At 34.9% G+C, this 26656-nt stretch overlaps 1 protein-coding gene across 1 annotated transcript in view; it reads left to right on the top strand.

Moving 5' to 3' along the window:
* The first annotated feature begins 1992 nt into the window (after nucleotides 1-1992).
* Nucleotides 1993-26656, top strand: part of RASSF9 (Ras association domain family member 9) — a 33743-nt gene continuing 9079 nt past the window's right edge. The window contains exons 1-2 of the mRNA XM_069491251.1: nucleotides 1993-2145; nucleotides 7326-7525. Of these exons, the coding sequence (XP_069347352.1) occupies nucleotides 1993-2145; nucleotides 7326-7525 (353 nt within the window). The remainder of the gene's footprint in view (nucleotides 2146-7325; nucleotides 7526-26656) is intronic.

Genomic DNA, 26656 nt, shown 5'->3' with positions numbered 1-26656 from the left:
ACTTCAATTCAAGGAATGATATTTTATATTATAATTGTTTTTCCCATTCCACTCAAGATTTTGAAAGCCAGACTGTGCTTTCTCATCTTTGAATAGCAGGCCTTTAATTCAGTGCCTTGCATGCTCTAGGTGTCCATTAAACCGATAGTATCAAAGAACAGATTAGCTTCAAGTCATTGTTTCTGTTAAACATGAACCAAACATAAATGGTAAGGAATAATGATTAGCAAATTCATTAATTAAAATTCTGTTTGCATGTTTTTAACACTAATCTTTGAACTATTTTTTAACCTTTGCTAAAAATTATCAGCATTTGTCATTACATAATATTTTCTTCAAATTCCCACAGATTCCCACTTCAAATTCCTAATCACACAATGCCTTACAAAGAAGAAAATCAGGTACAATGTTTTTATTTTTGGTGTTAGTAATATTTGAAGCAAACTCCAGGATTTTAAACTAACAAATGAATGTCCTTTGCAATACTTTTTAAATGTTCTGAACTGAAAAATATTCAAATTATTTTTTCCTGTATAGATACTAGCTTCTGGTGTTCTGCTTTTATTTCTCTTTCTTTTCAACACCCTTGTACCAATTCTCTGCAGCAAACCTCTGTCATCTTGAACTACCTAAAGTAATGCCTAATATCCTGATATGAAACATGTGGTATTACATTTTCTTTCCATATCCATTGCCCATTTGTTAAATAATAGTTCTGTATTTTAAAATTATTAGTCTTTGAGACATTAAAATGTGAAGAGTAAATTTCTAGTAATAAGAACATCACACATCTCTATAAGACATTGTTTTTTTCAAAAAAATTCCACTAGTGCTTCATAAGTTCATGAAATTTCCTTTCTTTTTTTTTATTTTTTATTTATTTTATTTATTTATTTATTTATTTTGAGACAGAGTCTCGCTCTGTTGCCCGGGCTAGAGTGCCATGGCGTCAGCCTAGCTCACAGCAACCTCAGACTCCTGGGCTTAAGCAATCCTTCTGCCTCAGCCTCTCGAGTAGCTGGGACTACAGGCGTGTGCCACCATGCCCGGCTAATTTATTTTTTATGTATATATTTTTAGCTGTCCAGATAATTTCTTTCCATTTTTAGTAGAGACGGGGTCTCACTCTTGCTCTGGCTGGTCTCAAACTCCTGAGCTCAAATGATCCACCCGCCTGAGCCTCCCAGAGTGCTAGGATTACAGGCATGAGCCACAGCGCCCGGCCCCTTTCTTTTTTTTAAATTCATATTTTTTATTTGACAAATCATAATTTCAAAATAACCAAGAGAGTAAATTTCAAAAGTATTATCATAGAAACTAATAGATAAATGAGGTAACGAGTATTTTAATTAGTTTGATTTGATCATTCTGCATTGTATACATGTATAAAAACATCACATTTTAATCCCCCATAAATCAAATTTCTTGACATTGGATTAAAAATATTTTGTTTCTTCATAAACTATGACATAGAGGTGAGATTTCAGCCCTAGGCATTTAAATGATTGCAAATAGGTCAAGCATAAAGAGTTATATAATTTAAAAAGAATACTGCATCAGGAGAGTTGTGCTCCAACCCTACCACTGTGTGAAGATTAGAAATTAATTTATTCTCTCTGGACACAGAATTCTTAGCAATAAAATGAGGATTTGTATGAATAAATTCTAAGGTCTGCTTTAGTCCCTAGATTTTTATTTTGTTCTATTTTACATATCAGTTGAAAATAAGCTATAACTGAGTTATTACTATAATCGAAAAGGTCTAGTTTTGGTTCTACTCCATGTGAATAAATATCCTTGAGTAAGTGCATTTATCTCTAGGTCTCATGTTCCTCATTTCTATAATGAGAGATTTGACATAGAGGGTATCTGTGTTTCTTACCAACTATGAAATCATCTTTGATTCTAGTTTGGCCCTGATTTTGTTTTCAGTAATTATACAATCATCACACGACTCTCAATCTCAGTTTCCTCTTTGATAAGACTGAGAAAATGTTTTCTTCTCTGCTGACTATACCGAGATTGTCAGGGTGGCAGTTGGCCTTCAGCGTGCTCTTGGTGTGCTCTTGGCCAAAGAATGACCAGACACACCAAGTACAGGCTATTATCTTAGAAAAATCACCAGCAGGGCAAATACAGCTGGGAGTAAGTAATCCCAGGCAGGACAGTGAAGAGAGAGAGACTGATTCACTTTCTGGCTAACTGACTGACCCACTCTCTGAATTCTCAGATTGTTTCCTTCTATTAGCTCAGTCTGGGGGCAGGCTCTTGGGAGCCTGTGGGATGTTATCAAATGAACAGGTGTCCTTAAAATTCCATCTGCATATATGAGCTCCCTCTCTGAAAGCCCACCTGGCAGGGTGAACCACAATGCAGATTCAAGCTAATGGCATAATAATTACCCTTACATTACTCTAAATCACTTTCTAAATCCCAGATTGAAAAAGCATTCCCTCTTTCCCCAGGTGTAGCAGTTGCTTGGGATAGGATTAAGGGTGGGACATCATCAAAACGGAGTGGCTACCCTTATTTTTCTTCCCAAGTGGAGCTACCGCTCGAGACAGCTTCAAAGCAGGATACCCTTGTCCCTAGAAGAGCTGGACTGAGACTAACTATCTAATAGGATCAAATAAGATACCAAATATAGAAATGCCTTGTGTAAAACACTACAACATAATATTATGATACTATTTACTATAGCAGGTGAATGTATATTTGGTGTGTCTATATACTTATATACACATATTTTATTTCCTAAAGTGTTTGTGTTTAACAGCTTTCAAATGTTTCTTTGAAGGTAAACAATTTCTAGTAGCAGCCAGCCTGGTATGGATTTGTCAGTTTATCTTATTAGAGTTAATAACAGCCATGGCTACTAAGTAAAGAAATTTGGCCTTTTATTTAGGACACAGGTATCTGGCCAACACCCAACCAGTCAGCTATTCAGACTCTGAGTTTAAATTGTTAAAAGCTATTTTTAATGGAAACGCCTATAGAATCGGGATGACTAATTAGACACCTGACTATATAACTCCTACAAAGCTTAGGAGTGTCATTCTAAACTTTTATGAAGAATCAAAAGAACATTGTCACCATAGAATCCTAGAGATGAAATGGAATCTGTTTTTGGCATTCACTTAAACCATTCAAGGTAGTTATTTCTTCCATGTTTTAAACCTCTTAGAGAGGTTATTTTACCGTCCATTACACCTACATCCATTATTTAAAAGTCTCTGTGAAAAAAAGCCACATCCATTCCAATTTTTAGACATGGTTTCTATTACCATGAACACATTTAAGACAGGAAAAGACTGAAGAAGGTAGATACTCATTGCAGATAATATCAATAATAATAATAAAATTAGTAGCAGCATCTCTGGAATTCAGTTTAACCATTTATTTTCCACTAACATTTTGGGGAATGTTCTACCTTCCACAAATAGCTCTGTTTTACACGGTGTCCTTTTGCCACATCCTGATTCTCCAAAGATTCTCATCCAAATTCTGGTCCCACTGTTCTAGCCAGCTCTAATTATTTCTGAGTTCTTTTCTCTTGTCGCATACAAACGAGGTTGTGTATCTTATTTTTCCCTTAATTGAGGATGAGGTTTTGAGTAAATCAGATAAACTGATTGATTATAACAACCTATCTAGTATGCTATTTCCTCACAGATTACCATGTAAGTGGTGACAAATTGGCTCATAGTCAAGTACCTGTGTAATCCAAGACTGGGAATTTCAGCTCTGCTGTTTTTACGCAAGCCCTGGGGAAAACTGGCTCTTACCAGCACAGACACCTATGATAATTATACCAGGAAGCCAATTTAATCATTAAAGTGTGAAAAGAAAATTTCTAGCAATAAGAATACAATACATCTTTATTATATAGTTTTTTAAAAAGAAAAAATTCTCTCAAACTTACATTTAATAAGACAATAAGGATGCATTATTATTTTCTTCATTTTTCAGATCAGAAAACAGACTCAAACAGGTTAAGTAATTTACCCAAGGTCTCTACTAGGAAGTGGCAAGGCTGTGACGTGGATCTCTGTCTGTGTAGCTCCAAAACTCATACTCTTAACTCCAATGCCTTATCTGCCACCCTTTTAGTGGCACTGTATATGCTAAAGCTAAAAATCAGAAAAGCTCATTTAATAAACAGCCTTGAATACCAGGCTACAGAGTTTCCACTTAATTCCGAAAAAGTATAAAAAGGATTTAATGGGAATTAGAGTGGTATTTTTAAAAGATTAGTTTCTATTATGTACTGGAGGAGGAAGATAGTTGGGACATTGATGTAAATGGTTAGGATGTCATACCAAGACTTAGCTTTCCATTCTGCTCATGCATAAGGTCAGCCTAAATAATTTTGAAATTTAGTTGTCAGAAAGCGAATCAAGACTTCTTATTATAGTATGAAGACAGGCTGGGTATATGCCTTAAAAATGAACTAGACCGAAAATTGATACATTTATTTTCTTGATTATTCCTTCAAAAACAGGGTTTTCTATCAGAATACATGTTTTAACACTGTTCAGCTTTTGATATTAACTCAACCACAGATTAAATAATTCTCATTTAATTCATTTAATATTCATTCATTCTTTCATTGTCAAGTATAATGTACCACTTTCAATGTTGATTTTCCATGTTAATGTGAATATGTAAAGGAATACATCTTTTCTATTTATTTTGGCAGAGCTTCATATTCATAGATGAGTAAAAGAACATTCTAACTTCTATCAAAACGCTTTTTACACATTTCATGTTTTAAGAAAAATAGAAATATAGATAAATAACCATCTTTCTTCTATGAAGACTTCCTATTGGTTCAGAAAAGAATTGATATATGTTATTGTTTTTCAAGGTATGATTTTTCAGGAAGCTAGAATTATGCATTTCTTAGAAATATATGGTGGGCAAGTGTCAATGATTGACTTAACTCATTAATAAAGGATCCAGCAGAATTACAAAGCTGGTTCAAAAGTGGATAGGAAAGACTTACATATGGATAGTGAATTGAAGTCATAATGCTGAGATAAAATTAAGTGTTTTAAAATTAGTTCATATCCTACAATTCAGTAAAACCATAACCTTTAGGTTATCTTTTCTACTAGACAAGAATCATTTGTATTGCTCGTGAACAAAAAATTTCCCCTATTTTTTTTAATAATTTAACATCTAATTTCAAAGTCTCAGCCTAATCAAAACATAGTAGTGAAAAAAAAAGTGCATTCTTTCAGAGAATTGGATAATCTTTGAGAGGGACTATTAGATCATGTTCCATTATGTCTTTGTAAGAATATGCAGTCATTCATTTGCCTTATATTCAAGTCTGAGATAATTTTCCTTGACATCCTCTATCCCGTAGTAAAAATAGTACTTAGGCTAATACAATGTGTCAGCACTTTGTATGCGTTATTTCACTTAGTTCTCAAAATGAATATCAATGAGCATAAGGCTTTTTATAAAACTTATTTCTTTGGGAAAAATTCTTATAAGAAAAAACTTGGATGAGAGTTTGAATATTTTGAAGGTGATTGCTATACATAGCCAAATTTACTTCTAAAAATGACATGCCAATTCATAGTACTCAGAGTAGTACACTCAACTATCATACTGACACAGTTGAGCATCATCATTTTAAAAATTAGCCAATTTGGTAGATGCAAAACAAAATCTTATTTCGATTTAACTATACAACATCTGGTTATTAGTGAAGGTGACTTTTAAAACATGGTTTCAGTTGCATGAGGTGGCACATGCCTGTGATCTTAACTACTAGGAAGCTGAGGCAAAAGGATTGCTTAAGGTCAGGAGTTCCAGGCTATAGTACACAATATTTGAACATGTAAATAGCCACTGCACTCCAGCCTGGGCAACATAGCAAGATCCTATCTCTAAATAAATAAATTAAATTAAAAAAAAAACATGATTTAGTTATTTTTTTATTGTTTGCTTATTTTTCTATTTAGGAATTAGTGTCTATTTTTTATTATTCCTTTCAGCTTTTAATATCTGGCAGACATTAACCCTTTGCTTTCCCCCCCAGCTTTATTGAGGTACAATTGACAAAAATTGTATACATTTAATGTGTACAAACCCCTTTGTCTTCAATTCTTATACATCAAAGAGCTTGTCATGAAAAGTATTAATAGGACATTTTATATGAAGATTAATAGCATCCTACATGAGATTCATTTATGTCAACTTGAAACTCAACATAAAATTATGCTAGTAAAGACGTAATGTTGTTTCCTTTTTCCATTGAAACTCTTTTATTAAAAAGTGCAATACACATACATATATAAAGTGTTAATAAGGGCGGAGAACCGAAACTACAGTAAACACAAGGACATTTGTAAATGAAAAATTCTTAGAAATTTGACTACAATAAATACATTAATAGGCAAACAGTACAGCTTTGGGGGATTATATTTTGAACAACTTAGAATAACTAGGTAAACTTCCGTAATAGTTTAAATCATTTTTTGGAGGTGCCAGTAAAATAAAATCAAGAACTGAAACAGAAGTAAACCCAACATTCTGTAATTTATATTGCATCTAAAGTGCATATGGAAAATGTATATATACATGCACCTTTACGTTTATATACATAAAGGTGCTTACGTATATATTTATATGACAAAATATGTCATTCCTACTTTTGGTATTTTAAAGGTTTTCTCTGGAACCTTTGACCATCAATCCATTTTAAGGTGGGTATGTATTTTAAAATTATCTTCTCTCCCAGGAATATAAAAAGGTAATTGAATTATAACATTGGCTACCATAATGTTTTTATTTCATAACAATTTTGGAGTATACATATATATCATATATAATGCATTAGATAACATTATAAAGAAAAAGTAAAACATTTTAAATACTAAAATAATATACAAAACATACATGTACCTAAACATATAGAAATAGACATAAATTATAGAGAACTGGAGAACAATTATGATAGTAATGAAAAAAATGATTAATCTGAGCGCTGTAGAATACTGCACAAGTCGTTGTGAATAAGGATCATAGAGATCTTTGAGATCATTTTTTGTTGGCTGTTGTTGGGGGGCGGCGGATGAGCTCCCAAAGAAAGTGTGAGCCATTTATTTCTTTGCCCAGGCACAGAGCCTCGCCAGCCAGAAGTGTAACTCACAAGGACCCTACAGTCTATCGGTTTTCTTTTCCCTGCTTCCCTCCCTCGAGGTCCACGGCTGCGGAAGCCCTGGATTGGAAGCGTGGCGCGGTGGGGGTGGGGAGTGGTTAGGGGGCGAAATCCTAGGAATTAGGCCCTGGGAAAACTCTCCCGGTCCTAGGCCTACACAGCGCTTGCCCAGGGCCACGCGGGCCCCAGGGCACGGGTCGGTGCTGAGCGGGCGGCCAGCCGCCGCCTCCCTCGCCCGGCTCTGTCCCCGCACGCTGCCCGGGTCTTGGGTTTGAGCTCTCACGGCATCCGGGGAAGGCTGCCCTCCTCTGGACTTTCACTGCACACTTTGAGTTCCACGGAGTGCTCTAGGTGTGTCCTCTCTCATTTTACTACTTGAGGGCGGAAGCAAACAATTTGCTTTTCCTCTGAAACCCCCGTGGCCCTAAAGGCCCAGTGCATGCCAAAGATGAGGCAGGGGTCAGCACAAACGCCGCGGGAGTCTCACAAACCCCAGCTGGTTCCTAGGCCAAGGGTGTGATCCATCAGCCCTGCAGCCCTGTCGTCCTTCAGGCCCTTCAACTTTTGGAAGGTGAACTTGGGAGTATGGAGGAAGGGGGCTGGAGGAAGCTCTCGTAATTATGAATTGAGGGATTTAAAATCCCGAGTGTTCTGGGAGTCCTCCTTGCTACAATCTCCAGCTTCCTCTCTCCCCCTTAACGTATTTGAAAGCGCTGACACCCTGGGCAGGGGATTTTTGGGTCTAAACTGAAGGCAAAGATTTCTTGGCCCTCACTCAACGCTTGGCTTGATCAGATTACTTTTCTCAGACTGGAGCTGGCCTGGAGGTGGTGGGTAGTTGCTTTTAATCCTTTTATGTGTGTTCAGTACACCTTGTGTGGCTGGGTGTGGAAGACGCGTGAGGGGGGTTTCCAAATCTGGTGAAATTCCTATTCCATGGGTATTGCCATGCCTGTGGGGTTGGCAGTTCTTAAAGTTTAGCTAGTCTGTAAATAACTGCAGAACACAATAGAGTCCTCCTCCCTTCCTCTCTCTTCTCTCTCTCTCTCTTTTTTTTCTTTTCCTGCTTCCAAACGCCTTCTTTGAGGCTGAGGCTGGGCAGGTCTCCAAAGGTGCAGCAGCCACAACAATCCCGCAGTTAAAAGTTAAGCAGCAGTTGCACAACTTCCAGCAACTCTCTCAGCGGCTACTAATGAGCTGAAAGCCAGGAACATCTGAGGAGGTGAAGAGAAAGCTTCCAGCGCTCCTCCTGTCACCCTAGAATTCCAGCTATCCCCACCCCCACCCCCAGATCACTTTAAGATACGCTCCTAATTATTCACTTGCCCGACAGACCATGGCTCCTTTTGGAAGAAACTTGCTAAAGACTCGGCATAAAAACAGGTAAAGTCAAGCCTGTGTGTGTGTATGTGTGTGGTGTGTGTGTGTGTGTGTACACTCGGGACCCTTCGTGTGAATATATGTGTTTTGTTACAGTTAGATTGTGATGAAAACTGCTTCTGGGGGCCAAAGCTCTAGGAAGTTAGGCTGGTATGAATACCCAGAGAATAAAAATACTGTCCCAGTATTGATGGTGGCAGTGGCCATCTCAAGGATCTCAGAAAATAATGATTATTTTTGACTCCCCCCGCCTTGACCAGTCCTGATTCCACAACTGGCAACACCAACAATTTCTTTTTTTATTGCCCTGAACATTTGAGGGTAGTAGGATGACAAGTGTCATTTTGCTTCAGACAAAATGAATATTACAGAAAGGGTTAAAATTTTGATGACATGACGATATAACTAGAATTCATAGTCACTAATTAGAATGAAAAACAGGGCTGCTAATAGAATCCAGAAACAATGCTTTGGCTCCCCTGAGAGTGGAGCATTCCTGAAACCTGGAAAGCTCCCAAAGTGAAAATACTCTGTAGAAAAACTTTGTGTGAAGTGATTCTTTTGAAAATCTTTGGGAACTATAGGTGGTTTAGGCATTAAAAGAGAATTCAAGCAGCTGTCCTCCCTAATCCTTATTATTACTATTTTACTTTTCTTTGATTCGATATTTCAAGCCTGAAATATCCAAAGTATAAATAAATGTACTTAAAACACACATACAGATTTTTTTCTTGAGCCAGTATATGTGTTTCAGTCCTTAAATATTTTATTTACACCTCAGATGTTACATTCTTATGCCAAAAAATGTGGGGATAATTTTAGACATGGGCTTTTTAAAAAAATATATTTGTTTTGGCATAGGGTCTTTTCCACCACTCTTCTCTCAATCATACCTGTTTGTACTTGTCATAATTTGCTTAGTCTAAGTTTAGAAGGATACAATTACATGGTAGGAAATAATATAGTTATTTTAAAGTGTATGCATGACAATATAGAGTGATACAACTTTAAAATAAATCTCCATACTTTATTTGGTGCATAAATGTCTACTTCAAAAATTGTTATTAACTCTATCCAAATGTATTCATGATTAAGTTGACTAAATTTCCTTAAGAAACTAAAACAGCCATAATAAATACTGTAAAACGTTTGAAACCAGTTTTATTTTCTAATAACTTTATGATATATTGCAAATTTGGTATTTATGATAATTATAGGTAGTGAAACTATCTTTATGTTAAAATAAAGTAGTTTGAGTATTTTAATAATATGGTAGTGATGGTTATCAAAAATAGATTTGTGTATTGTGTTTTAATGGTGGCAATGTATTTAAAAATATTCCAGAAGTGTCTTTCTCCCTGCCCCCCCAAATTCTGTTTTTTAGATGATTTTATGTAGCACTATTTTTGTAGTACTATTTTGGCATTTGTTTAAATGCCATCAAAATATATTTTTTAAAGATTTTTTTTAAAGAAACTGTAGAAAAGTTTATGGTTTTATAAAACAAGCTATGTTTCTGGCATACTAACAGACCTCCTCCCCTCCCAGTAGTTTTTTTGTTTGTTTGTTTGAGTTTTTTTTGTTTTGATTTCTTTTGTTTTATTTTAGCAATTCAAGAACTCTGTCATTGGTATCCCAAATGACAGTGCAATAAAACTTTGCTCATGTAACCCTGTGAGTTTCCCTCCACTTTCGTTATATCAGTTTTTCCACTGCCCTGTATCCTTTACCTGTAAAACTACCTTTCATTCAAGGAGGTGAGTATACAAACATTTTTTAATATAACATTTGCTATACAAAATTATGAAAATATGGAAAGAATAATAAAAATATGGAGTTTAATAGTGTTTCAAGTTTCTCTGAGAAAATGAAATGGTGCTTCTTGAGGATGATGCTTTATTATGAATGCAAATGTTTTGGCAAAGGTGGTAATAGTGAGAATGGCTGCTCTAATAACTGAGCACTTCCATTTACAGATTTGTATTTTTCCAATCTTTAAGAAAAATTTAAATCATATTATTGAAACAGAATTAATGTATTTTTTGTATTTATTATTGCTATATATGAGGTCTTTTGTTTTTTCATCTTATCAGAGGTTAAACTACAGGTGAAAATTAGTTACATGATTAAGTTTACTCATTTCCTTTAGCTGCTTCCCTAAATGATTTGAATAATCACACTCCAACATACAGAAACCAGATGTCTTTCCTTAAATGATGAGTGATTTATTCTTTTATAGAAAATGTGACCGATGATAAGGTAGCTATCTGATAAGAGCCAATACATTCCTCAAAAGACAAAAATATATATACATATTCCTTATGGAATGTAAAGGAAGAATTTGAGTGATATATTTGTATGCCTTGTGATATATAGCTTAAACAACAACAACAAAAAAACTACTTGAGCATAATTACATCTGTATTAACAGAAAAAAATATGGACTGCTAGAAGGAATATTGGGGATTTGAGATCATAAAATTTTGAGAATTTGCCGAATTTTTCTGCATGTCATTCTCTGTCCTTTCATTTTTGTTCACTCTTGTAGTGATATTTAATGACCCAGGATTGAAACTCATCACATAGTTCTGAAATTGTTCTCATAATAAATGGATATTTGAGAGTTTTAGAGAAAAAAACAGTATGCAAATGAAAATATGAGGCATAAAAACTTTTAGACAAACCATGAAGTTTGGAGAGGGCAGGGCCATAACTTTCTAGATACCATTATTTTTTCATGCATAGGACAGTGCCTAGCACGTGGTAGACCTTCAATACAGTTATTTATTAAATTTTGTAATCTAAAATTATAATTTGCACTCAAACTAGAAACATAGTAATTATTTTATTCTCTATTCATCATGTGACACCAGCTGGTATTATGCAAAAGTGAATATTTTATAAAGGATTGGTTGATATTTAATATAATTCAAAACCTAAGAAGGTAGACAATTATATAGATTTGGACATCAAGGTAATTTCACCCTACTGGATAATTTTTTCTGAATTTTAAGGTGCATTTAATTCAACAATTTAGGAAATAGTCTTCAGGAGATTTGAGAATAATACATGGTCACAAAATGATTATATTTGGGCATATAAACTTTTCAGGCTTTTTCATTGCAAACTTTCATGGAGCCAATATAAAATTCTTTATGTTTGCAATCAGAGTTAATCTTTCAAAATTTTCTAATTGTAATAATGTTTAATTAGAAGAGTAGTTTTCAGAGGATCTATTGGTCTTAGGAGAGGGATTGTTTACTTTGGTTCCAGAATAATTGAAAGTTCTGTGACTAAATCCCAAGGATTGATGATGTGTATCTTCTTAATAAGATTTTTTTTCAACATGAAGAATAAAATTGTTGGAGAATCCAGATAATTTTTCAACAAACTATTCACATTTCTGAATGTGTTTTCAGTAGGCAGTCACTATTTCTCACAAAAAATCCAAAGATGTAAATAACATATTCGTATAGGTTCCATTTGTGAATATGCTTGTCTTTATGTTAGATTATATTTTCAAGGTAAGGATTGTTTTAAAAGTTAATTTGTCTAAATAACAATCAGGAACTTTTCTAAAAGTTCTATAAATGAATGTCACTATAATGCATTTCGGAATACTTGGTTGTGAGACATGATTTCTTGGTATTTTAATTAATGAAATTTGTGGGCAGAGAATTGGTTGGTACTTTTACCAAACCTTGCTAGAAGCAGAACATTGCCATAGTGAAACAGTGTCCCATATATTTGATGAAATAGGAAATGAGAATTGTTCATGTAGGTGATTTGTAATATAATAAAATGAATATAAAAATATCTAATCCACTTAAAAAGGCCTTTATAATTATTGTTATGTGCCATTTACTCTTCTGGCTTTCCCTGGAGTCATTTCAAGCCTCTCCCTTGGCTTTTACTAAACATATGGATATATGTCTGTCGGTCACAGGCTATAGCAGACATCCTTGTAATATTAATGTAAAATTAAAATGCTTCCCAAAATGTACTTGTAATGAATACATTAGAAGTATTACAGATCTATTGTTCTATAACTGATACATAAACTTTGCTGTTGAGTCAATTATAACATATCTGGCCAATTTTTTAAAAACCAGGCACATTATATTGCTACAATAAGTAAATCATTCAATGATTGCTTCACAGGAAGGAAGAATTAAGTGTTAGGGTTAGGGTAAAAGTTGCTGGCAAGAATGATGTCTTCTCTCTTTATTAGATATGTTGTAACTTATGAATTCTGAAAAATGAGACATTATCATGTACTATTTTGTATACTTTTCCAGTAAAGATTTAAAATGTTCTCACGATTGGATTGAGAAGTGCCAGATATTTGTGTGTGTAAATCTTCACAGTTCTCAGGAGCTCCTGAAAGAGATTTCCTCTGATGATACCTAGTAACGTAAGTAGTTATTAGTTGGCAGCAGACAGCCCATTAGGAACAATCACTGGAATGCTTTATCCCTGGCAAAAATATCCTGAGAGCAGTGGCAGGGTGAAATTGAACTCTACGTTAAAACCTGAATTGTTACTAAAAAAAAAAAACAAAAAAACCCTAAGCCAACTTTAACACTACTGTATAAGGTGTGGTAATGTACCAATGCATGACACATGTCTAAGTGAGAAGTTCTTAAATGGATCTTTTGGCAAAAAGTTTTAAAAAATTTGAAGCTGGTTAACAATTTTATTTAGATACTGTCTTTATTGACTGACCTGCATAACTTAAAAAGTTTTGATGTTATTTGATTGGTATATAGTTCCAGGAGATCTGATGATAGCTCTAAATCACAAATGTGTGGCTCCATTCTTTTGATTACAGGTCTGAAAATGAAAGAAAGTTGATGTAGGGGAGTGCGGTTTGCCTCTTCCAGGTGTATCTAGATACCAGTCCTTGACAAGGAATTTCTTTGTCTCTGACATATCGGCTTTCTAAAATGAAACCTCATGATATCTGTACCATGTATATGTCAAAGGAAAAAGTTCTGCTTACTTCTGGGTTCTAATGACTTACAGTTGCTTAAAAAATTTTTTAAGACATCCAAACACAACATTGGCCAAATACAACATTGCTTTCTTAAGAGTTAATTATTTACTATTATTTTAATAGATTGTGATTCCATTCCTGTGGAGCCTGTTGTAATACTACACCTTATAGAGAAAGTTTTGAGTATTTGTTGGATATAATTGAAAGCAATTACTAATATAAATGATGACCCAAGTACAAAGTATTTACTTTATGTGAATGGAACAGAGCCCTAGGAAGATGTTTAGCACTGGCAGTGATAAGCAAAATAAGAAGAATGATCAATGGATATTAAATGTGCTGATAAACAAAGAAAATTGTCTTCAAAGGTTTATATCTGCAGGCTAGAATGCCCTCTGCTTTTATAAACAAAGTGACTTAAGCATTCTGTAAAAATGTTTTTTACGTACAATTACAGCTGGGACCTCACCTGTCTTTTTCCTTTCCAGATAAACAAAGAGTATGTGCTCAATAAATATTTGTTGATTGAATAAAGAAACTCAAAATATACTCTCAAAATACACCTGGTCCCCATACCATACCTAGATCAGAGTAGTAGATAAGTACCTTTTTATTGAGTGGACACATGAGTAGCTTAAAGAATGAATCCATAAATGCAAGTTTGATTTCTCATCTTCTCTGTCCCTAGGCTCAACTCCTTGCTTTCAAATGGTGAAGGGCCATATCTGATGAATAGATGCTATAAGAGACTTTACCAAGCTTCTCATAGAAAAAGAAATCAAGGAGCATGGTCACTCCTCTCGGGATGCTCTTACCTCCCCTCGTGTCCCTTGAGCACAACCATGTGTGCACGTGAGTAAAGGGATGGATGATTGTGGATGGCCACTGCAGACCCCACTGCAGAATGTGGAGCACTTCCTCTCTTGTTTTGAGATAAAAGAAAGAAATATGGCTGGAAATATTTGTTTTCTCATAAGGGAAAGTGCTCGAAATGGGCAGAAAAATATTTTGGCTAAGAATTCCAGCTCACCAGCCACATAGAGCTTAGAACATATCCCAGCTATGCTGTTACAAGTTTTGTGCCCTGGGGCAAATATTTAATCTTTCTAATACAAAAACAACAACAATAATAATACTCAAGGGCACATCCAAATTTTACAATGTGTATGTGGGGGAGGTGCCCTTTAAGTAAAAAAACTTGCAAGTATGAATTTTAAAAATTTGCTATGGTCATTTTGTGACCTTGAAAGGTGACTATACAAATGAGGGAGTTCAGATGCTTAAGCTATGTTAACTAATGCTTTTTATAACTCTATGTGCCAGTCACTGTTCTAAGTGATTTACATAAATCAACCCATTTAATGCTTAAAATAGTGCTGTGAAGAAAGTACTATTATTTCCGCTATTTTACATGGAAGGCAACTAAGACACAGAGCAGTGTAGCAATTAGTAAGTGGCAGACACAGGATTCAAATCCATGCTCTAAGCCATTACCCTGTATGAACTATTTAGGACTTCATTTTCTTATCTTTAAAATAGAATTAATCCTAAACCATCAAGTGTTTGGATTAAATCTGATTATATATAAAATACTTAGCACAGTCGTAGGACATAATGAAAGCTCAATAAATATTCACTCATTGTTCAGGTCTGTTAGATTCAAAATGCTGTACAATTTATCTAAGTTTTTAATGTTTAAGCACAGTGTGATATTTTGGGCTTTGAAATCCCAACCTTGACACACTAGAATTTCTGTATCATCACTGATCTCTTTCCCCTCCAGTTATAAAGAGATAGATTATCAGTTACTGAATGTACATAGAAATGAGTTCCGTAAATGTTGTATAGAACTACCTTTGGGTCTTACTTGAATTCTGACAGATTTTATGTATTATTCTCACATCTCTTTTAAGTCAAATTGTAAGACTAGTAATGATTTTGCAATACATAGCAGCACAGCATTGTATAGGGGCTATGTCCTTATGTGTCTTTATACAGTTTTGATAGAAAGGATATATAATTAAAATATTTCATTCTTATCTTCATCATATAAAATGAGAGCTTGAATTAGATCTTTAAAGTCCCTTTCAGGTCTGAATTTCTATTATTTTAAAATATCCTCTACAAGGTACAATTTAATTTCATTGTATTGATTGTTTACTTTTTCAAGATAACTTTAGAAATAGAGTTAAAAGAAGGAATTATGTGCAGTTTTATTTTACCTAAAACATGATGCCTTGCCACATAACCTCCACCAAGAGAGGTGACATGGTGAAAATCAAATGTGTTTATTTCCACTTACAATAAAAAAATATGATTAGTTTATAAATGATATTTAATAATTGTTGAGTGTTTACTGTTTGCTAAGTACAATTCTAAGTTTAGCAACAAAGATATATGAATGCAATGAATGGCTATCTTTTTATTTGATTTCTTTAGGACTGGTAAACTGTATATTTGGCACTGTGCCAGACATGCAAAGACACAACCCCATTCCTGAGAGATTAAACTCCTAATTGAGAAAACAGCACTATAGTTAAATAGTTCAGGCAACAACTTTTTTTTTTGAATCACTCTTCCATGGGGAACTATCTTTGACAGGGAAGATAAAATCACAATCTTTGTAATACAATTAAGAAAACGAGAGTATAATCTCTTCAAGTTGTGGAAGCCTGTTCCACTAGAGTAGGTGCTCAATACATGTTGTTGATTGTCTGTAAATAGAAGTATATAAAGAGCAGTAAATGGAGACAAAGGAAAATAAAAGCAGGAGCATCATAATTAGGTAGCAGTTATTAAACTCCCACAGGTGACAGGCTTGGACAAGAGAATGGAATGCAATAAGATGTACAAAATGATGTAGGAGGGGGCTGAATCACACAGAGCTAAGACTGACTCACATAGGATAATCAAAAGGGAAAAATCCCAGAAGCAGGCAGCAATATGGTCAGTTCGGGAAGAATCCATAATTTTGGATGGGTTGGTAGAAAACAGTATTTTACAACTGAAGTTACAATGGAAATGTTCCGAAAAATTTTAAGAATATGTTTATATAACAGTGTCAGACTTAGAGTCAATTGTAGTTGACTGCTGTTCATTCTCATAATCATATTAAATTGGTCAGTTTATCAGATCATGGAATTGAGTCATTTTACCATCTTATGAGTCTTTTAAATTTTAATTGCATTAATGCAGACAGTGGTCCAACTTCAGCAGATTTTTATGCTTAGTAATTATGGTATATATTTGTAAAGGTTGTGTGTCTGAGGCCTGTTAATACTATAGTGTATGTTGGCCGTTCTCAACCAATGACTGGGACATTTTGTAATTGCCTCAAATACTTTTAGTTAGTCTAATGCTCCTTTATTTACTCTGCCTTCCTTAAATCCCTCTGGAATTCTCTGCAGTTATAGTTAACTGAAGGTACTTAGCTTCCAGTAGAGGAGAGTTAGTTTTGGGAGACCACAGTCTTCCACAGTAATGCCTGGGGATACCTATTTTTAGCTCTGCATATAAGACCTGGCATTTGCCTGGAAACTAGGAGAGATGATACTGTTGAAAATCCATGGATAGTTTCATGGGGTAGACATATAATAACTACATTCTTATATGAAGAAAAGTGTTGCACGTAATTAGAAAAAGTACTTAAGAAGCTACAGTAAACCTTTGAGATAGTGCAGGAAACTAGGCACGTCATAGGATTATACCACAAAGTATTCACCTTCGTTTCTTCACTGCCTATTCTTCTACTTTAGCAGTGAAAGTCCAGGAATTTCTTCCTAGAACTATTAATAATGGTCATGAGATAGACTAAGTTACTTTTTTAAAAATGTTGATCATTTTTAGTGGTTCTGCTTCTAATTAGGGGAACTTGCTGTAATCACAATTTAGAGGATTAAGTAAAATGGTGGCTTGTGAAAATAATGCTTTATATAGTGTGCACATACAATAGTATTGCTTTTTAATGTATTTTAGCATATAAGAAGAAAACATTCATGAGCTATCACACTCTGTCAGATTTACTATTTATGTATATATACACACACATTTATATATACACATATATACATGCACGTGCGCACACAGAGACATATATAAATAATTTTCCCTTTTTGCACTAAAGATGATGGTTGATGATTTTTAAAAATCTAGAAATATTAAATACTAAACTCTTTGAGATACAGTATATAAGATAATGATAAATCAGATATGGATCATGTTTTTAAGGAACTTGCTAATTAACAGACAGACATACATAAACAAAATATAAAGCAGGTATTTTTTTTTTTTTTTTTTTTTGTTGAGACAGAGTCTCACTTTGTTGCCCAGGCTAGAGTGAGTGCCGTGGCGTCAGCTTAGCTCACAGCAACCTCAGACTCCTGGGCTTAAGCGATCCTCCTGCCTCAGCCTCCCGAGTAGCTGGGACTACAGGCATGCGCCACTATGCCCGGCTAATTTTTTCTATATAGATTTTTAGCTGTCCATATAATGTCTTTCTATTTTTAGTAGAGACGGGGTCTCGCTCAGGCTGGTCTCGAACTCCTGACCTTGAGCGATCCACCCACCTCGGCCTCCCAGAGTGCTAGGATTACAGGCGTGAGCCACCGCGCCCGGCCTAAAGCAGGTATTTTAAATGTCTTAATAAAATATATGTATTCAGTAACAAATATTTATTTACATTTTAGTGTGTGCCAAATGTTATTCTAGATGTTAGGGATAAACTAATGAGAAAGAAGGTCAAGGTTTCTATTCTCATTGAGCGTATAATACAGAGGTAGACAGACAATACACAAACAATAAATGAATAAGAAATTTCATGTAGTGATTACTATTAGAAGGAAAGAAACCAGAATGCTGTTAGGGAGAGCGTAAAGTGGTCTGGGAAAAAGAGACTTTTGAGTTAAAACTGGAATGAACAAAAAAAAATCAGGCATGTAAGGCTCTGGAAGAAGATTCTTTTAGCCAGATTGAACAGAAAGTATAAATAAAGTCAAGGAGATGGAATAGGGCTTGGACTAGTGAAAGGAAAGAAGAAAGACTGTAGGGGATATATAAGGGACCTAGATGGGGTGTAATCATTTAGGTATTTGTGGATATTAAGGCATGTTGATTGTACTTTAAATGCAAGGGAAATCCCTTGAAGGGCATTAAGCAGGGGAATTATATGATCTTATTTATGTATTTTTATTTTATATTTTAATAGATTAGGGAGTACCAGTTGAATTCCATTTATTTATGTTTTTTTAAAGGTCAACCTGGCTACTACACGGAGAGGTAATTGTAGTAGAACAAAAAGCAAAAGATAATGACTAGTGTGGTGATAGTAGAGAAGGAAAATAAGTGACAGAATGGCTAGACTTTGGAAATAGAACTTATACTGTATGTATTGGGTGAGGGAAAAGGAAAAATGAAACATAATTCTGAAGATTTTGACTTGAACAACTGTCAATGGTGGTAGCAACAGCAGAAAGAGAGAGATGTGGGGAAGAATGCGTGGGAAATTAATGATTCTGCATCAGCCTTGTTATGTTTCAGGTGCCTATTAAATATCCAGGTAGAGGGGTCCAGTAAGATATTGGTGGCTGAAGCTCAGGACTAGAGATGTAGATGGAGTGGTATGGTAAGGTGATAAGGAGAGAATAGTAACCCTCTGCAGGTTTCACAAAACAGCAGTTGAGCCGGACTCATTTTAAATGAGAAGCAAGACTTGAGTATGAAAAGATTTAGGGAAGAGAACATTGCAGGTAAGGTAGAAACAGAAGGAAAGAAAAGGGTTTGGCATGGTAACATCACTGAGTTTTGGAAATGCCAAACAGATTACTTTGCTTTTTTTCTTTTACCTATTTACTTATTTATTTATTTTTTGAGACAGAGTCTCACTCTGTTGCCTGGGCTAGAGTGCCGTGGCGTCAGCCTAGCTCACAGCAACCTCAAACCCCTGGGTTCAAGCAATCCTTCTGCCTCAGCCTCCCGAGTAGCTGGGACTACAGGCACACGCCACCATAGCCTGGCTAATTTTTTTCTATATATATTTTTAGCTGTCCAGATCATTTCTTTCTATTTTTAGTAGAGACAGTGTCTCGCTCTTGCTCAGGCTGGTCTCGAACTCCTGACCTCCAGTGATCCTCCTTCCTAGGCCTCCCAGAGGGCTAGGATTACAGGCGTGAGCCACCCGGCCAACCTACTTTACTTTTTAATTAACTTAATTTAATTTAATTTAGTTTTATTTTGCAGTAGGAACCATTAAAGGGCTATGAGCAAGAAAATGACATGATTATTGTGCACCATAAAGATGAATGTGGAAGAAATAATAAAAAAATCTTGGAGGGAGCAGAGAAAGAATATTAGTGGGCCAGTTAGGGGACAGTTAAAGAGATCTCTTACATAAAAACAGAAGAAGGACAGGAGTCACCGTGGAGGCAGAATTTATAGGAATACAAAATTCAATGCATGGGGGCCATATCAGGATGGAAAAAAGAATCAATGATAACTACAGTTTTGGTTCTGAGTAACTGGAAATATGTGTGTCATCATAGAGGATGGGAAAAAATGGCAAGGATAATTTTGGGGAGGGAAGAACATCAGGGTGAAGAGTGAAAAATTCAAGATGTCATTTGAATGTTTCCAAAGATTCCACCTCCAAACACCTGGTGTTTGGACACATCGCACCTGAGATGGGACTGTTAAAGCAGCCTTTCTTCCAGCCTACTCTCATCCCTGTTGACGTCCATATGGGGCTGATTAATATGGAGACACTGCACCTGCAGTGGGGCTTTAAAGGCAGAACAGGCTGGTTTCCCAGTCAGGGCCTTCAGGCTGAGTAATCCTACATTAACCCTACTCAAGCCGCATGAATCAGCCAGCCTTTTAATGATCCTTTAGTCATTGCCTTTGGTTGAAATGACTTCCAAACATGGGTATTATTTCCCCTATATTGTAAGTTTCTTTGTATAAAGATCATGTTATTTTACCTTTTCATTTCCTAGAGAACTGCACACAGAATGCTTGTATAGATACTGAAATTCAAGAAACGTTTTATGATTTAAATAAAGTGTAGGTTTTTAGTGTGTTAAATTATCTAGGTCAGGAGTTGTCAAACTTTTTGTTTAAAAGGCCACATAATAAATATTTTACATTTTCCCAACCATAATATCACTGTCTCAACTACTCACTCTGTCATTGTAGTATGAAAACAGCCATAGACAATGTATAATGAAATGGGCATGGTTGTGTTTCAGTAAAACTTTATTCATAAAACAGGTGGTGACACAAGTATAACCACCAGGCCCCTAGTTTTCAGACCCCTGATCTAGATTACTGATGAGAAATTTCCTTCATTTACCTCTCTGCAACCTCTTCTCACCCTCCAATCAAAAAAAAGCATTTAACACTCTATATTAGGCATTTAAGCTTCATAGATGAAAGACTTAGTCCAGAATTTGACTGGCAAACTAGCAAAAAAAATAAATAAATAAAAAAGTAAGCATTATGCAAGGTAGAAAGTATTAATACTGAGTGTCCTCTAGATTCTGTAAAAAGCATCACAAATAAGCACCATTTCCATGTGGGGTTGCCGGATGGGGGTTATTCTGAGAAGGTCAGGGAATTTTCCTAGATGAAATAACATTTGATACAAAGGAAGAGTTAAATAAAGAAGGGTAAAAAAATGCTTCAGGACAAGGAAGCAGGTTATGGAAAAGTCCAGAGTCAAAGTAAAAGCATGGCAGATAGAGTTCAATCAGTCTAGCAATTAATAGGGTGATGTATATGACAACAGGTTGTTCTCAGATCTGTCAGAGATCAGCATCAGCAAGAAGTTAAGAATGGCTAACTCAATGTATATATTAATGAATGCTTGGCTATGAGTTAGAAAGATCAAATCATAGAAGGAATCTTGGGAGCAGCTGAGAGAGAGAAAGAAGAGAGACAATATGATTTAAATGAAGGACTTGGGAAATCATATTTTAATCAAGGAAATTATAAAACTGATTTGTGGTTTAAAGAAAAGGTAGTCTGGTAATATGGGGCAAAAATGTGAAGAGGGCAATATTTTATAATAATACAATATGTAAGAGCTTAATACAGTGATATATAGTAAAAGAGAGTTGTCTGAATTGTAGTGGTGGTGATAGAGCTGAAGGCAGATACTTGGGGCATGTAGGAGAAAGAGTAAAACAGACATAGTGACTGGTTGTTAAAGGAGGAGAGACACAGAGGTTAAGTCTAAGAAGACCCCCAGTTTTCAAGTTTGGGAGATAGGGTGGGGGATGGTGATTACATTCAGCAGGATGGAAAATCAGGTGGTGGAATAGTTTGGAATTTTAAAGAAGATAATGAATTAGATTTGATAATTAGACTTGGGTCAAATTTGAGGTGCCTGTGGATTATGAAAATACAAAAAATACAAATACCAAATAAAGATGGAAAAAAGGAAATTGAAAAATACGGGTCTAGAGCTCAAGAGAAAAATAATTAGATTTGGAAACTATTCTCATACAATTTGGTGAGTGTTGTGGATATCATCACAGTAACCCAGAAGAATGTGTATAGTGAGACAAGAAATGAGTCATACAAACCTAGGGGATGCCAGTTATCACTTACTGCATAATAAGACACCCCCACAATTAGTGGCTGCAAACAACAATTTATTATTTTCATGATTCTATGGGTTGGCAAGGGAGATTCTTTGGCTGATTTCAACTGGGCTTTCTCATGAGCAGCTGGTTGGTAGGGCAACTGAGATGATTGGGTCTCTCTCTATTTCCATATAATCTTTCCTCTCAGGCTTTTTTAATCAAACAACAGTCTCAGGACAGCATTCCAAAAGGAGGAAAACAGAAGCTACAAGGCTTCTTGGAGCCTGGACTCCAGAACTTGTGCAACATTATTTTTGTACCATTCTGTTGGTCATAGCATGGTCTATTCAAGGGGTGAATAAACAGACTCCTCTTAATGGGAGGAGCTGCAAAGACTTTGTGGTCATGTGAATTGTATTCTACATGACACCAACATCTATTGAATGTGTAGAAGAAGCAAGGTCCATGTGTGAGCTGGGAAGAAAAAGCTAGAAAAGTAAAGGCAGAACCACACAAGAGTGGCATCATAGAAGTCAAGGAAAGGAGAACTGCAAGACTGGGAGGAGGTGGTGACAACGAGTTATATTACAAAGAGGTCAGGTCAGATCAGTACTGAATGTGGCTATTGGGTTTGGCAGTTAAGGGATTCCTGATAACCCTAAGAAGAAGTTTGTCTATGGGGGTGAGTGGAAGCAGAAGCCACTTTGTGGTGGGTTGGAGGGTTCCTGGAAAGTGATGTACTAGAGAGAATGATCATGGCTTGCGCTTTGTGTTTGCGCAGGAAAGATCCTTGAGGGGAATATTGGTCAAATGAAGGTTGTTACAATATGGCAAGATAGTGGGAAAAAATGGAAGAAAAGCTAGAAAATAAGAAGAGTTTATGAAGGGATAAATTATGAAGCAAAGTCCTAGAGAAGGTGTAAAAAGTAAAATTCAGAGCCTATTAAAGAGGTTAAAGCCTTGGGAAAAAAATGAACATGCAATACTTTTGATATAGATAACTGGTATTTTTCTCCTATCAATAATGTGTTCAAGTATCTCTCCTTTCCCTTAACAAAATTGCATGACAGTCCCTGGTATACTCTTGTTGCTACAAGCTATTAATTTGTTTTTGCTCTTTAGGTAACATATTTGTGGTTAATGTGAAGAGCTGATTATTTTAGATGAAGCTTCCAATTGGAAGGCACATTTTATTGGGTTTATTATACAGAATGTTCAGAAAATGAAAATGAGGGATAAAGGAGCTCACCTTGTGTTGTCAGTTATCCTACTGTATAATTCAAATTCTTGCATATCTCTAATGCCATTCAAATTTACCAGCATATCTCAGAATACATTTAGAAGGGGGAGGGTAGGTAGCTGCAGGCAGATACAAGCTTCAAATCACCATCATTAGGAAATGTTTTTCACTGAGAAGGCAAAACCAATTATGGATTTGACTATCCAAAGGGAAATAATGCTAATAATTGAAATGACCATAGCTATCATTAAATAAAATTTTCAGGCAAGCCAACTTTTTTAAATAAATACATTTATGCTTTGTTATGAAATATTTCTATACAAAATACAAATCAGTAAGAACACTTTAGGTACTTGCCAGGTGCAGGTAGTACTGGGAAGTAAACACTAGAATTTCCAATGAGATTAGATATTTCTGAGCATTTCATCTGGTAAATACTGCATGTTAAATATTTACATTTTGATTATAATCAATTTCCGGAATCTGAACTATGAGCTTAGTTTACTTAACCTCCAGTAGTCTCCAATACACATTCTTTACACATTCCCTTCCCTTTTGTCTGTTTATGGGAATTATGTACCATAGCTACCTTGCAGTTATGGAATGTCTAGGGTTTTTTTAATTCTGCATGACTGGTTTATAGCTTTACTTCCTAGAAAATTAAACTGACATTAGTGGAGCACAAAACTAGTAAATATATATGTATACACAAACACACATACATACACATATATATATCAAATTTTAATTTTCAGGTTAATTTTTTCCTTTTATTTTTATTTTTTAATTGTTGTCTGTCCTAATTTTTCATAGAACAATTGATTTTCTGAAGGACTCCAATTTTAACTATTTTAAGAAAAATATTAATGGTTTGTGTTTGGAGGAAACCATCTTCATAGCAACACTTTTCATGCTTCATGCATTAAAACAGTTTAGATTTTCTTAGCAACCTAAGAAAAGATCATTTGTATTGCATTGTATTGTATTGTATTGTATCATTTATGGGTGAAAATTCTGTATTCATCTCTTTCTAGGACTACAGCTCTATGATCCCAAAAAAATTCTACTTCAGAAGGATTTGCCACACACTGAGTAAAATTAATCAGAGTTAGTTTGTAGGCCAGAGCTACCTTACCATTTGTATGCTTCAGTAATTTTAATTTTGCTTACACTTTATTTTGTATGCATGTATGAACTTCAAAGAAAGACAATCAAATTATCATTTAACATGGCTATTTTTAATGCATAGCATATTTGCTTCACTTAAAATACCTTTGACTTTCCCAAGGTGATCATTTTTTTGGTATAGAAAATAGCCAAACAAACTTAAAATAGAATTAATGGTTAACGTAGCTTTTAAAGGTTGAACAAGTGAGGAACATATCATGCTTTAGAAGTTGCTAAAAACAAATAGAACAATTCTCTGAAACTTAAAATAGACCTTCAACTCTCTCCTACATTGTTAATTGAATATGTATTCTTTTAAAATTTATGTTTTATATAAGAGAACCCATTATCATGTTTTATATAATTATATATACTCATTTGTTTACATAAGAGAAATACTATTTTGATTTCTTATTAACAAATATTGGTGGCTTTGTTTTGAAACAAATGATGTTTTGTTATATATAGTAAATAGCTGAATTTGAATGTAGCAGATGTTTCCTGCAAATGATAAATTTTGTGAAATGTTATACCAAGCAAGTTAAATAAGTTTAGGAAATAATATATGCTAGAATTCTTTTCTTTCTCTTAAGGTTTTATAGTGTAACATTAGCATATTAAGTGCTCTTGAAATTCCTAAGCAAACCTCTTTCACTGTGTTTATCCAGAGGTTCACAAACTTTCTCTGTAAAATGCCATCTTGTAGATATTTCAGGGTTTGTGAGCCATGAGACCTCTGTCTTTCAACTACTCAACTTTGTCTTTGCAGCATGAAAACAGCCATACACTATGTTTCAATAAAAGCATGGACACTGGAATTTGAATTATATAATTTTCATAAGTCATAAAATCATTATTCTTCTTTTGATTTTTTAAAACTGCAGTCCCCAACCCCTGGACCATGGACCAATACTAGTCTGTGGCCTGTTAGGAACTGGGCATCAAAGCAGGAGGTGTGCAGCCAACAGGTCAGCGAAGCTTCATCTGTATTTACAGCCCCTCCCCATTGTTCCCTTCCCTGCGTAAGCTCCGCCTCCTGTCAGATCAATGGTGGCATTAGATTCTCATAGGAGTGCGAACCCTACTATAAACTGCACATGTGAGGGCTCTAGGTTGCGTGCTCCTTATGAGAATCTAATGTCTGATGATCAGAGGTGGAGCTGAGGTGGTGATGCTAGTGCTGGGGAGTGACTGCAAATACAGATTATCATTAGCAGAGAGGTTTGCATAGTAAATGTAATCTATACTTATTCCTTCATTCATCTGTAAAATGGGCATAACTGTAGTACATCACTCATTGGTTTGGGATGAGGATTAACTGAATTAGAACATGTAAAGCACTTATAACAGGGCATAGCACATAGCATTCATTAAACATTAGTATTTTTATATTGTTTTGTTAAAAATTATATATATAGAAAAAAAGACCATATGGAAATAATGAAATATTATCTCCAGGTGCTAGAATGAATAGGTCATTTTCAATTTTCTTATTTGAAATCTATATTTTGCTAATTTTTATGATAAACATAGTATAATCAAGAATAATTAAAATAGTAAAAATTTGTGTAGTATATGAAAAAGCCAGTAATCAAACATAGAGGCATCTGATTCCTTCCATTCTACTACATTATATGTTTTTGGGTTTCACAATACCATGGAAATGAGAAAACTTTACCTCTTGGAAACTTTCTTTAACCTAATTTAAAAAATATTTTAAAAAATCTGAATTGAATGGACAATTCAGTGTTTTAATCAGGCATCTAACAGGCATCTACAAAATAATTTTATAGTTGCTTCTAAGCAGTTGAAAAACTTAAGAGTCTCTGTATGACAAACTTCCTGATTGCCAAGAAAGTCAATTTCTAAATATTGCATTGGTAGACAATCTTATATGTATTGACAATATACCGAAGTAGGTGATAAATAATCTATTGTTTTAAATTTTTCTTATGATACCATAAAGGCCTTTTTTCTCAATAACTTCACTTCTAACTCTGATTTCATATCTTGTTTCAAAAAGACAACTTAGTGAAACATTATTATATTAGACTGAATAGAAAGTTTATCAGTGGTATAATTCAATTCTAACTCATTTATCCAAACTTATTTTTCCCCACTTA

The sequence above is a fragment of the Eulemur rufifrons genome, chromosome 16, assembly GCF_041146395.1.
Source record: "Eulemur rufifrons isolate Redbay chromosome 16, OSU_ERuf_1, whole genome shotgun sequence".
NCBI classification, from domain to species: Eukaryota; Metazoa; Chordata; class Mammalia; order Primates; family Lemuridae; genus Eulemur; species Eulemur rufifrons.
This window is presented reverse-complemented; position numbering and strand designations above follow the sequence as displayed.